The sequence below is a fragment of the Rhinoderma darwinii genome, chromosome 9 (genome assembly GCF_050947455.1).
Source record: "Rhinoderma darwinii isolate aRhiDar2 chromosome 9, aRhiDar2.hap1, whole genome shotgun sequence".
Taxonomy (NCBI): Eukaryota; Metazoa; Chordata; class Amphibia; order Anura; family Rhinodermatidae; genus Rhinoderma; species Rhinoderma darwinii.
The window spans coordinates 10,367,773-10,380,470 of NC_134695.1; the positions used below are offsets into that span (position 1 = coordinate 10,367,773).

Here is a 12,698-nt window from a genome sequence, read left to right on the forward strand (position 1 = left end):
TTATTATTTTGTGATTCTTATTTTTGTGGCGTGGCCCCTTTGGAAACTAGAGAAAAAAAATCGAGAAGTTTGAATTCGTTGATTTATGGTTGTTATTATGTCACTGTTCGTCCCCAAGGTCCCGGTTTTCTGATCGACCGTGATGGTACCCCATTGACAAAATTCCAATTTTATAACGTTTTCAAGAAGTGTTTTGGAATATCCGGGGTAAATCCCTCGGAATTTGGCACCCACTCGTTCCGCATCGGCGCGGCGACAGTGGCGGAAGCGGCAGGAATGTCAGATTCAGATGTTAAAAAAATTGGTAGTTGGATGTCGGACGCATTTCGGCGCTATGTTCGTCCTCATTTGTTAGCCTGATAATTGTTTTCATTTTCTTTTCTTTATAGGTTTCAAGAGGCCGATTGTGTGGCTGCTTGGTCACTCATACTTTTACTGGGCTGCACAACGTGCTTTGTATCGGCCTGGAGGCACCAACCTTGGTTTCCCTCAAGCAGAGGTTTCCTGGAAAGGTTATTGGTGCCTGAAATGGCTCCAAGTTCTCCCCGAAGTTGTTGCCTTGAGAAAAGTTACGCACGGCCTGCCGATTTTGATAGTTTTGCCACGTTTTTTCCGAGTTGATTATAGTTTGGTCGGAGATAGTCCCCAGGGTGATGTGGAATGGTGCTCGTAATCATTCAGCCATTATTGAGAGAGTGAGACGCATGGTCAACATGCGAGTGTCTAGGCACGTAAGCTCAAAAGGCGGGGTGGTTAGAAGGGGACAACAAGGGTTTGATGTAACGTGATGGTGTCCACTTGAATGACATAGGTCTGGACATTTTCTTGTAAGGTCTTCAGGATGCTATTGAGAGTGCCCTTTTTCTTTTGGCTGGTGGGGGTAGGAGCTCGGTATAGGGGTACACCTCACTCCTATAGCGGTGTGGAAGGACCTTGTCCGTTCAGGCTCAATCACCTGCCGTATCAACAAAGACGTGCCCACCGCGGCAGCGGTTTAGGGAGTCATGTCCATGGCCGCGGGCCATCAGGCTCACTCACCTCCTGACGGCCGCAGCAATGGGTCTGCGTGCGCTGGCCCCAGTTTCCTCCTCAAGAGACGCCAGCGCTCACTTCCGCTCACTTCGGCCGGGTCCCGAATAATTGGCCCATGAGTGCCAGGACTATAAGAAGGGCCCAGCCCCTTTATTCCATGCCTGAGCTTTGTTTGTCATATCCTAGTGTTTTACAGTTCCCAGTGTTCCCCGTACCTATATCCTGTATCCCGTACTATCCTGGTCAAGTGCCGTGCTGTGCTGTAGTCGTGCTGTGCTGTATTCCACACCTGTCCTGCTACTCCACGCCTGATGTCTACCTGCTGCCTAGTCCCAGCCGAGCATGTCCTGCTACTGTCTGAGCTTCCACAGGTACCCTATATGAACTATAGACTGTGACCTGCGCCCTCTTGGCCAGCTGCCATACCGTCAAGGCGGTACGGCCCAGTGGGTCCACGAACTCAACGTGACAGCGGGGCACGCGAGGTGACGGTATTTTTTCAAAGAAAAACAAGATCTTCCGGAGTTAGCTACGGTCAAGGTATTCCTGCATGTTATAATAAGAAGTTGTGGCCTACCCCCACTTTATACCCACGCTGAGTCTCTGAGTCATTTATTTTAAGAATACAGGCCATTTATAAATATCTCGGTAGTCTCACAGCCCCATGCAGTCTAAGCTTGGGGGCTGGTGACTAGCAGGTATGTCCCCTTAAGGGATTTACCCAGCAGCCTGGATTCTCAGTTAGGGGTTGGTTTAGGTTTAAGATAAGGGCTCCCACCCATATAAAAGGTGCTACCCAGGGGAGTCACTTCCTCTTTGACTCCCCTCCTGCCCTGGAAGGAACCTTCCCGCCCACCCGCCCTACTGTTTTTATTGCATTGTTATATTGCACTTTTTATATTGCACTGTTTGTTGGCATTGCATCATTTATGTTGCATTTTTTATATGTTGGCAAGTGTGCCATTGCTTGTGGTTACATGTATCTCTGTGTGTTATTCATCCCCCTTTTTCTTCATTCCTAGTCACAGCTGACGGTGTGGAAGAACCATGTCCGTTTAGGCTCAGTCACCTGCCATATCAACAAAGACGTGCCCACCGCGGAAGCGATGGCGGGGCACTTGAGGTGACAGTATTTTTCCAAAGAACAAAAAGATCTTCCAGACTTAGCTACGGACAAGGTTTTCCTCCATGCTATAATAAAAGCTGTGGCCTACCCCCACTTTATACCCACGCTGAGTCTCTGAGTCATTTATTTTAATAAAACAGGCCATTTATAAATATCTTGGTAGTCTGCTGCTTCAAGGCTTACCAAGTGCAAGATGCTGGGTCAGGCCAGCTTAAGAAGGATGTTGGCAGGAAATAAAAATTGCAGTGGTTTAGAAAGAAAGAAAGGTCTAGGCAAAACTGATTTTAAGGTTTGCCACCTTATAATAATTATATGTGGTTGGGCCTGATTATTATTCTAGTATAGTCTGTACTTTTATCATGTTCTACAGATGACGTTGAAGTGCAGCTGTTTTTAAAAGGCAGAGGCAGGGCTAGGATGGGGCTTTAAAAATGCATAGAATGTTCAAATGACCCGACCATAGAAAACCTGTTGCTCTATTAGTCAGAGTTAGGAGGAAACTTTTTTACGGCACGCATAAGCTAAACAGTTTGTATGAAAGGATACATTTTGGAGTCTGCTCAATAATAGGTTTCTATACTTCCTAATAATTTATTTGGAAATTAAACATAAGTCAGCTGTCATCTTTCCAATGAGGGTTAGAACTGGTGCCCACTTTGCGAGATCTCAGGCTCAATGAAGTCACTCCATGGTGATGCATCCCAATCATCTGACTTTTATGTCATACAAGTCTCCTTTAAGATATCCTCATTGGTATACAATGCAGCATTGTCTTTTATTTCATGCAACTATGCCAGCAAACTATAATTTTTCTTTCAAGGAGACACAGACAAGTTCTAGTGTAATACAAGAAAAACAAGTTCTAACATGATCATAGATTGCTGAGCTCACAGTTTCAATATACACAATATCAAAATAAAGGTGGGAGGCAGATTGCTTACAGCCGTGTCCTTGCTCGTGAGGATAAAGATGCATACACTGATTTCTATGTAAGGGTATGTTCACACGGAGTGTTTTCAGGCGTATTTCGGGGTATTTACGCCTCGAAAAACGCCTGAAAAAACTGAAGCAGAACGCCTACAAACACCTGCCCATTGACTTCAATGGGAAATACGGCGTTCTGTTCCGACGGGGCGGTTTTTTACACCTCGTTTTCCAAAAATGGCACATAAAAAGACTCCCCTTGCGAAAAAGAAGTGCATGTCACTTCTTGGGATGTTTTTGGAGTCCTTTTTCATTGACTCTATAGAAAAACAGCTCCAAAAACGTCCGTCAAAAACGCAGCGAAAAATGCGAGTTTGATTAAAAAACTCCTGAAAATCAGGAGCTGTTTTCCCTTGAAAACAGCTCCGTATTTTCAGACGTTTTTGGTTAAGCGTGTGAACATACCCTAAGCATATCATCCTTAAAACTAAGAGCTTTGTATATATACAAATCCTTTGTATATATTCTGTAAAAACGATTAAAGAAATGTAAGATTATGTTAGGAGCCCCCTAGTTTCGCAAGTCTGACCTTTAGTTGGTTAAAAATCTCATCAAATTTCAATAATGTAAATAAAGAAATCATAAAAATGTAAAGGTATAATACTTCCTGTATAGTGTGGCCCTAATGAACTACCGTGGCTTTAAAAATGACCTGTCACCTCTCCTGACATGTCTATTTTAGTAAATAATTGCATTCCCCTTAAAATAACAATTCTGGAACTAATTTTCTGGAACTCTGCATTGCGCCGTTCCTCTGTTATTCCTCCTAGAAATTTATTCATAAATTGACAACTGGGTCCTTGTCAAAGTCGTGCGTCCCTACATAGTCTCACTCTGCCAGCACTGATTGGACAGTGTCAGTGTGTGTAGGGACACATCAACCCCCAACTGGTAACACTCAATTGTCAATTTATTCATACATTTCTAGAAGGAATAACAAAGGAACAGTACAACACAGAGGTCTAAGAAAAGATACTCCAGAATTGTGATTTCATGGGGAATATATATATTTTTTCACTAAAACAGATAGGTCAGGGGACGCGATAGGTCCTCTTTAGGTTAGTTTACCCATCACATATGATAACATATAACATAGCAGAGCTTAGTGTATTTTGTTGAAAAAATAATCGTTGAAATATTTAGTACCTGTAGAGCAGCAAATGTCATCATCTCTTCTTCTGTGCACTCGGTTTCCTCTAACAGAACTGCCCACCGCGCCTGTTCAAATAGTAGGTTGATCCGTACAGCATCCATCTAAGGTAAAACATTTTAAATAAATACTTCCTGTATCGTACCCTTTTCTCTGTAGTCCTCTATTCTTCCATGTTATATTGTCTCTCACCTTTGGATCTAAGTCATGGAAAGTGTAATATTTAAATTGAAGCCATAGTCTATCGCCTTCCTGGACTCCTTGTTGCATGAGAGACTTGGAGGAATCAAGCCACCTGTATACAAGACAATAATATGAATACAACTGCATAGTATATAGGGTAGTGCAGAAGGACAACTGGGTGCAGTACAAACAGACATTGGCATATGTTCAAATAAGTTACTTCTACGTCTAACAGAAACATGGCCTGCATTGCAGAGGTGATGACATATTTGCAGAATAGACTGAGAAGAGAAAATTAAAAACTCAGTCCTTTCAGAAAGCTGCTCCCCTTTTGTAGAGGGAACAGAATATTTTTGGTTGTGGTGTAGTATGCGGACACTGGTCCACAGAACAGCTTTTTCAGTGTATTCAGTATATTAAAAGATGATTTCCTTGCAAAATATGAAATGATTTTCACCTATGATCTTTATAAATTTGCATTATATTGGTTCATCGATCCCTTGACACGGTGGCACCTGCATGAAGAGACTGGCTGCTGGCATATACTCTATATTACAAATACGTGATTGTGGGCTTAATGATATTACTAATTTGATATCCAACGGTATAGCTTATATAGGAATGTTACTCTCCATATAAAAGCCATGGATGCCCACACCTGAACTGGCTTATAGCCCTGTTATAAAAAATTAATTAGTCTAAAGGTCAACTTTTTTTTAATATTGTTCATTTAGGCATCAATTAAAAACACACATCTTACTAAAAGCCATATAAGCTGCAATATTGTGATCCAGTGAAACGAATGGGTCAAAAATCGGTTTGTGTAAGCCAAGTTTTTTTTAAGCGATCAGTATCATTCAAAGACATCTTATAACACTTTGGTAAATATCCTTGTATTATATATTATTCTGCTAGATCACACAAAACATAACATTTGTTCAAATGTCTAGATCATGGTTTCCCAAATTGTGGGTCGCAACCCCCTAGTGGGTCATGTGAAGACCTCAAGAGGGTTGTGAGCCGCTGACTGATGTCCCAGTTTCAACTCATTGCTCCTTGCTCCAGCTTTCACTTTGCCGTGAGCCCTTAGCCGTGAGCAGCTTGGAGCAGACAGGCGCGATGTAGTGATGTCATCGCACCTGTCTGCGCTGAGCCCCACACTGCACAGACCGGAGGAGCAGAAGGATCTACTCCACCCGTCGTGGGAACGGACATAGGTGAATATGTTTTTTTTATTTTTATTAGTCACTATTGGAGCTGTGTAGAGGCATCTATGGGGGCATTATACTGTATGGGGACAGCTGTGGGGCATTATATTGTGAGATGGCGGTTATGGGGATATTATACTGCATGGGGGCAGCTGTGGGGCATTATATTCTGAGATGGCAGTTATGGGGATATTATACTGCATGGGGGCAGCTGTGGGGCATTATATTGTGAGGTGGTGGTTATGGCGATATTATACTGCATGGAGACAGCTATGGCGCATTTTACTGTGTGGGGGCAGCTATGGGGGGCACTATACAGTGGGGAGAGCAGCTATAGGAGCATTACACTGTGTGGGGGCAGATATAGGGCATTATCCTGTGGGGACAGCAATGGGGGCATTATACTGTGTGGGGGCAGCTGTGGGGCATTATACTGTGAGGTGGCAGCTATTGGGGTTATTATACTGTGTAGGGGCAGCTGTGGGGCATTATATTGTGAGGTGACGGTTATGGGGATATTATACTGCATGGGGACAGCTATGGGGCATTTTACTGTGTGGGAGCAGCTATGGGGGGCACTATACTGCGGGGAGAGCAGCTATAGGAGCATTATACTGTGTGGGGGCAGATATAGGGGCATTATCCTGTTGGGGCAGCTATGGCGGCATTATATTGCGTGGGAGCAGCTGTGGGGCATTATACTGTGAGGTGGCAGGTATTGGGGCATTATACTGTGTAGGGGCAGCCGTGGGGCATTATATTGTGAGGTGGCAGTTATGGGGATATTATACTGCATGGGGACAGCTATGGGCCATTTTACTGTGTGGGAGCAGCTATGGGGGGCATTATACTGTGGGGAGAGCAGCTACAGGAGCATTATACTGTGTGGGGGCAGATATAGGGGCAATATACTGTGTGGGGCAGCTATAGGGCATTATACTGTATGGGGCAGCTATAGGGGTATTATCCTGTGGGGACAGCTGTGGGATTAATATACTGTATGGGGGCACTAAGGGGTCATTATACTGTGTGGGGGCAGCTATAGGGGCCTTATACTGTGTGGGGCAGCTATGGGAGCATTATACTGTGTGGGCGCAGCTATAGGGGCATTATCCTGTGGGGGCAGCTATGGGGGCATTATACTCTGTGGGGGGGGCACTAAGGGGTTATTATACTGTGTGTAGGCAGTTATGGGACATTATACTGTGTGGGGGCAGCTTTATGGGCAATATACTGTGTAGGGAGGCACTATGGGGGCATTATATATTGGTATTATAGGGGTGTAGTACTGTGTGGGGCACCTATAGGGGCATTATACTGTGTGGCGGCCACTAAGGGGTCATTATACTGTGTGGGAGGCCCACTGGGTTGAGGCCCACTCAGATGTCTTTCACATCCCTTGTTCTAAACCCCTAGCTACGCCTCTCTTGGCCACCAATGGATGGGTCAGGTCACATGACCCACCATCAGCAGCCATAGTCGGGCCTCCGTGACGCACAGTAGCAGGATACCGTGACCCCGCCCCATCCTCCACCCGCACAATTGTCGCTGTTTTCAATGTTGCAGGGACTTTTTAGAATGGAGCTAAGTACCGGCATCTAACTACGAATGATGAAGTACGGTAGTGGGGGTCCCAAACAAAAGTCTCGGCCAAAAGTGGGTCCCGGTCTAGGGAAACACAGGTCTACATATTGCGTTTGCAAACTTGTCTTGGCACCCCCTGTTGTTCTTTTGGGACAACAATTTCAAAGGCTGTAGAAACCTTTGAAGACTTTTTTTTCTTGCTAAAAAAAATTATTATTGTGTTTACTGCAACTTTGTCATTTGTTTTTATTAAAAAATGTTTTTACTTTTTGAGATACAGGTTCTATGTATCATGGATACGTAGAAGCTGTATCTTGCGCTGAAACCCGAGTCTGCCAGGTCAGCGGGACTGATGGCTTCGGGGACAGCAGGTCTCACGCAAGATACAGTTTCTATGTATCCAGAATACATAGAAGTTGTATCTCAAAAATAATAAAAAAGTCTTTAAAGGTTTCCATCGCCTTTAAAGATGTCTATATCTATCTATCTATCTATCTATCTATCTATCTATCTATCTATCTATCTATCTATCTATCTATCTATCTATCTATCTATCTATCTATCTATCTATCTATCTATCTATCTATCTATCTATCCATTCCTTATAAACTAGGTAATAAGTGGCCAATTCTGTCTTTGCTATGGGCCTTATGAATGCTAGTTATGCCCCTGATATCAAGACATCTCCAGATGGGATCAAGCCCAAATACATCAGCTTTAAACATGTGTCGTAGACTCGTAGATATTGATGGAATAATGTTGCACATTTACTAGCTTGTCCTAATGATTAAATATATGCCAATACCATACAATTATCCTTGTAGATTCATTGGATTTACCCTTGTTATTTGCTCATTTCAAGATGGGCTCTAGGTTACATAGCTAACTCTACTAATGAACATTGAATGTGACACTATTTAAAAAACGAAGGATTAACACATTTTTGTCCATGCTGCAGTTCATACCTGGCATGCACTGCCGTTTTATCAGTCACTGAATTGGCCTTGTATCTTTTTTGTATATTTTCAGGAGTCAGACCTGTTTGGCAGACCGATAAGGCTCTGTAGCACTCCTGTCCTTCAGGACAACCAATAAAGTGGGCTGGAACTCCCCCAAACTGTACCTGTCCTTCTCGGGCTGTAAAAGAGGAAATATGTTCTAAAATTAGGAGAATGAAATGCACAACAGAAATATCAATACAAATGCAAAGCAGGGGTCAAATGAGAGTAGAGGTCAATGAAAAAATTACAATGGGTGGGAAAAATTATGACAATCATGAGATAGAACGGGTCAGATGAATGTGGAAAATAAGAGACTAAAATGTGGGATAGCTATATATCCAGGAATCAGCACTATAATGTGAGTCCTGGGCAGCGACGGACTAGGGTTCCTTGGGCCCACCAGAGGATATCATTTTGAGGGCCCACCCTCCATACATATAGAAAATGTCTACTTTTATTTCATCATAGTCCTTGTTGCTATCATTGTATACACAGGATATATCATCGACAAGGTCTAATAGGTCATTTATGAATCAACTCATGAGAAATAGACCCTAGTGGCAAGTGATTGCTCCAAAGTCACCTCCAAATGAGGTTGTCTTCTGCTGGACCTTTAAGGCCCATTATTGTGTTAGAGCCTGGGCCCACCGGAGGATCCTCTGGTTTTCTGGTGGGCCAGTCCGACCCTGGACCTGGATGGTGTAAGGCCAATGCAGGGTAGTCACGGAAAAGATGGTACAGAGAGCAGGAATAGTGGCAAAGAAGAGCCTTTTGTTACTCTGACACGCGACCACAGCAGACAAAACACAACACTCCTCAGCAGAGGGCACAGTCTCTCAGCAACGTTATAAACTGGCAGTTCAGGCAGGTGATGATGGCTGGCTCACCATTTGATAGTACAAAGTCACGGGCACTCTGTTCCTGATACACAGGACGTCCTCTTTCAAAGTTCAGGCCTGCCACTAGGCCTCTGTGGCTGCTTACTGTGGCTACAACCTATCCACCTGCCACTCCCGCTGTCTCCAACTGGGGAGGCTCCTGCCCATCACCCGCCGACCATAGTGATGCATCACACTCAGGGCCGCCATCAGGAATTTCAGGGCCCCTTACAGCTAAATTTTCTGGGCCCCCCTACCGTGGCACCGCCTGTTAACGGTACTCTGTCCAGCACTATATCATGCTACCCCTTCATTTCTACTTGCTCTCTGAGAATCGTCGACACAGATGTAGTGCAAATCAGAGTATTGCAGCCTTCTCACATTCACTTCATTGTGAGAAGGCTGCAATACTGTGAATCTCCGCTACATCCGTGACGACGATTAACAGTGAGCAAGTAGAAATGAAGAGGAAGCAGCGCTCGGACCGACCCATCAGCTATTGATGGCCTATCCTGAGGATGTAACTACATTGTACTGCGACACACGCCACACGAACGTATTTCGGCCGCAAGTCCCGGACCGAACACACTGCAGGGAGCCGGGCTCCTAGCATCATAGTTATGTACGACGCTAGGAGTCCCTGCCTCTCTGTGGAACTACTGTCCCATACTGAAAACATAATTACAGTACGGGACAGTTGTCCCACAGCGAGGCAGTGACTCCTAGCGTCGTACATAACTATGATGCTAGGAGCCCGGCTCCCTGCAGTGTGTTCGGTCCGGGACTGGCGGCCGAAATACGTTCCGTCCTTTACGGACCGAACATGCTCGTGTGAATCCAGCAGCCTCACACAAAAGTTTTGTATTTTTTTAAGCTGGTTCACAGAAAAAAATAATTGCAAATTCTACTGGACCAACTGCCTATTTAGAGACAAGCAGCAGCTCCAGGAGCGCATCATAAGGGTAGGAACACACTAGGCGGACACACTGAGTAAAACTACACAGCTTATCCGCCCCGGTAGCCGCATTGAATTCCGCCAGCAAAACCGCACCAAATAGTGGCGCAGGTTTCGTGAGGCATGTCCGCTGCAGGAATCCTGCAGGGAAAAAAAAGTTTAGACTTGCCCCGGCCGTAGTCTAGGCGACGCGTCTCTCTTCTGAACGTAGCCCCGCCTCCTGGGATGACGCTGTAGACCATGTGACCGCTGCATCAGTCACATGGGATGAAACATCATGACAGGAGGCCGGGCTGCGCTAAGAATAGAGGATGGCGTCACCAGGACTACGGCCGGGGTAAGTCTAAACTTATTTATAAATTTAAAAAAATACCTTTTTTTTTCTCATTTGTGATTTTTGCGGCAGAAGCGCAGCATTTCCGCAACAGAGGAGCAGCGATTCTGCAGCATAAATTGACTTAAAAAACCACACCGCAGGTCAATTTTTTTTGCAGAGTGTGGATGAGATTTGTTCAAATCTCATCCACTCTGCTGCGACTGTTATACACTACGGATTTTCCGCAAAAAAATGTGTTGCATAAAATCCGCAGTGTTCACGCCTAGTGTGTTCCTACCCTAACAATAAGGCCCAGTTCACAGAGTTTTTGGGCCTTGATATTGACTCGGACACTGCGTCGGAATCAGGGCCACAAAACATCCAAAACCGCCTCCCATTGATTTAATCTGAAATCAATGGGAGCCAGTCGCGGAAAAAATAAAAAGCAGCATGTCCTTTCTTGCCGCGGTTCCGCCTCTGACCTCCCATCGAAATCAATGGGAGGCAGAAAATGCATTTTTCGCTGCATTTTTTGTCTGCTGTCCTCAATCGCCGCGGGCAAAAAACGCAGCAAAAAAACGCGGCAAGATAGTGTGGGCAGGTCAAAATCTGCCTCAAAATTCTTTAAGGAATTTTGAGGCAGATTTTTTTCTTCCTGCAAAATACTCTGTGTGAACAGGGCCATACATAATCAGCACTTTGAGACACTTTACTCACTGTGTCAGAAGAGCTGCTGGCTCCCACTCCAGTCCTCGTTGTCAGGCGATGTCTTCCAGGCGATGTCTTCGGTCCAGACGTCCAGTCCTTCACTGCCAGCGACGCTCCAGTAATGGCGGGGATCGTAGAACGCCTGCCGCCGCGCTACATTTGGACTCCTCCCCCTCTCCTTACGCAGCTATGCGGAGGAGGTGGAGGAGGACAGGGCGGAGGAGGACGAGGCGGAGGACGACGAGGCGGAGGAGGACGAGGCGGAGGAGGACGAGGAGGAGGAGGCTTAGGAGGTGGAGAAGGACGAAGAGGACGAGGCGGAGGAGGATGAGGCGGAGGAGGACGAGGCGGCGGAGGAGGCGGAGGAGGACGAGGCTTAGGAGGCAGAGGAGGAGGCTTAGGAGGACGAGGCTTAGGAGGCGGAGGAGGAAGAGGCGGAGGAGGAAGAGGCGGAGGAGGACGAGGCTTAGGAGGCGGAGGAGGAGGTTTAGGAGGACGAGGCGGAGGAGGACGAGGCTTAGGAGGCGGAGGAGGACGACGAGGCTTAGGAGGACGAGGCTTAGGAGGATGAGGCGGAGGAGGAGGACAAGGCTTAGGAGGCGGAGGAAGACGAGGCGGAGGAGGACGAGGCTTAGGAGGAGGATGAGGCGGACGAGGCGGCGGAGGAGGAGGAGAATGAGGCTTAGGAGACGGAGGAGGAGGCTTAGGAGGACGAGGAGGAGGAGGACGAGGCTTAGGAGGCGGAGCAGGACGAGGCTGACGAGGCGGAGGAGGAGGACGAGGCTTAGGAGGCGGAGGAGGATGAGGCGGAGGAGGACGAGGCTTAGGAGGTGGAGGAGCAGGCTTAGGAGGAGGCTTAGGAGGAGGCTTAGGAGGACGAGGCGGAGGAGGACGAGGCTTAGGAGGCGGAGGAGGAGGCTTAGGAGGACGAGGCGTAGGAGGACGAGGCTTAGGAGGCGGAGGAGGAGGAGGCGGAGGAGGAGGAGGCGGAGGAGGACAAGTCTTAGGAGGTGGAGAAGGAGGCTTAGGAGGACGAGGCGGAGTAGGATGAGGCTTAGGAGGCGGAGGAGGACGAGGCTTAGGAGGCGGAGGAGGAGGCGGAGGCTTAGGAGGACGAGGCGGAGGAGGACGAGGCTTAGGAGGCGGAGGAGGAGGCGGAGGAGGACAAGGCTTAGGAGGTGGAGGAGGAGGCTTAGGAGGACGAGGCGGAGGAGGTCGAGGCTTAGGAGGCGGAGGAGGACGAGGCTTAGGTGGACGAGGCGGAGGAGGACGAGTCTTAGGAGGCGGAGGAGGAGGCGGTGGAGCACGAGACTTAGGAGGCGGAGGAGGACGAGGCTTAGGAGGCGGAGGAGGCGGAGGAGGCCGAGGCTTAGGAGGAGGAGTAGGACGAGGCTTAGGAGGAGGAGGAGGCTTAGGAGGCGGAGGAGAATTAGGTTTAGGAGGAGGAGGACGAGGAGAAGGCGGAGGAGGACGAGGCTTAGGAGGAGGAGGAGGAGGACGAGGCTTAGGAGGAGGAGGAGGAGGAGGCTTAGAAGGAGGAGGACGACGAGGCTTAAGGGGAGGAGGACGAGGC

At 47.1% G+C, this 12,698-nt stretch overlaps 1 protein-coding gene across 2 annotated transcripts in view; it reads right to left on the reverse strand.

Moving 5' to 3' along the window:
- Positions 1–12,698, reverse strand: part of FERMT3 (FERM domain containing kindlin 3) — a 111,259-nt gene that overhangs the window by 46,447 nt on the left and 52,114 nt on the right. For both annotated transcript variants that reach the window (XM_075836838.1, XM_075836839.1), the window contains exons 5-7: positions 8,233–8,404; positions 4,485–4,587; positions 4,289–4,396 (exon numbers count right to left, since the gene is read on the reverse strand). In XM_075836838.1, the coding sequence (XP_075692953.1) occupies positions 4,289–4,396; positions 4,485–4,587; positions 8,233–8,404 (383 nt within the window). The remainder of the gene's footprint in view (positions 1–4,288; positions 4,397–4,484; positions 4,588–8,232; positions 8,405–12,698) is intronic.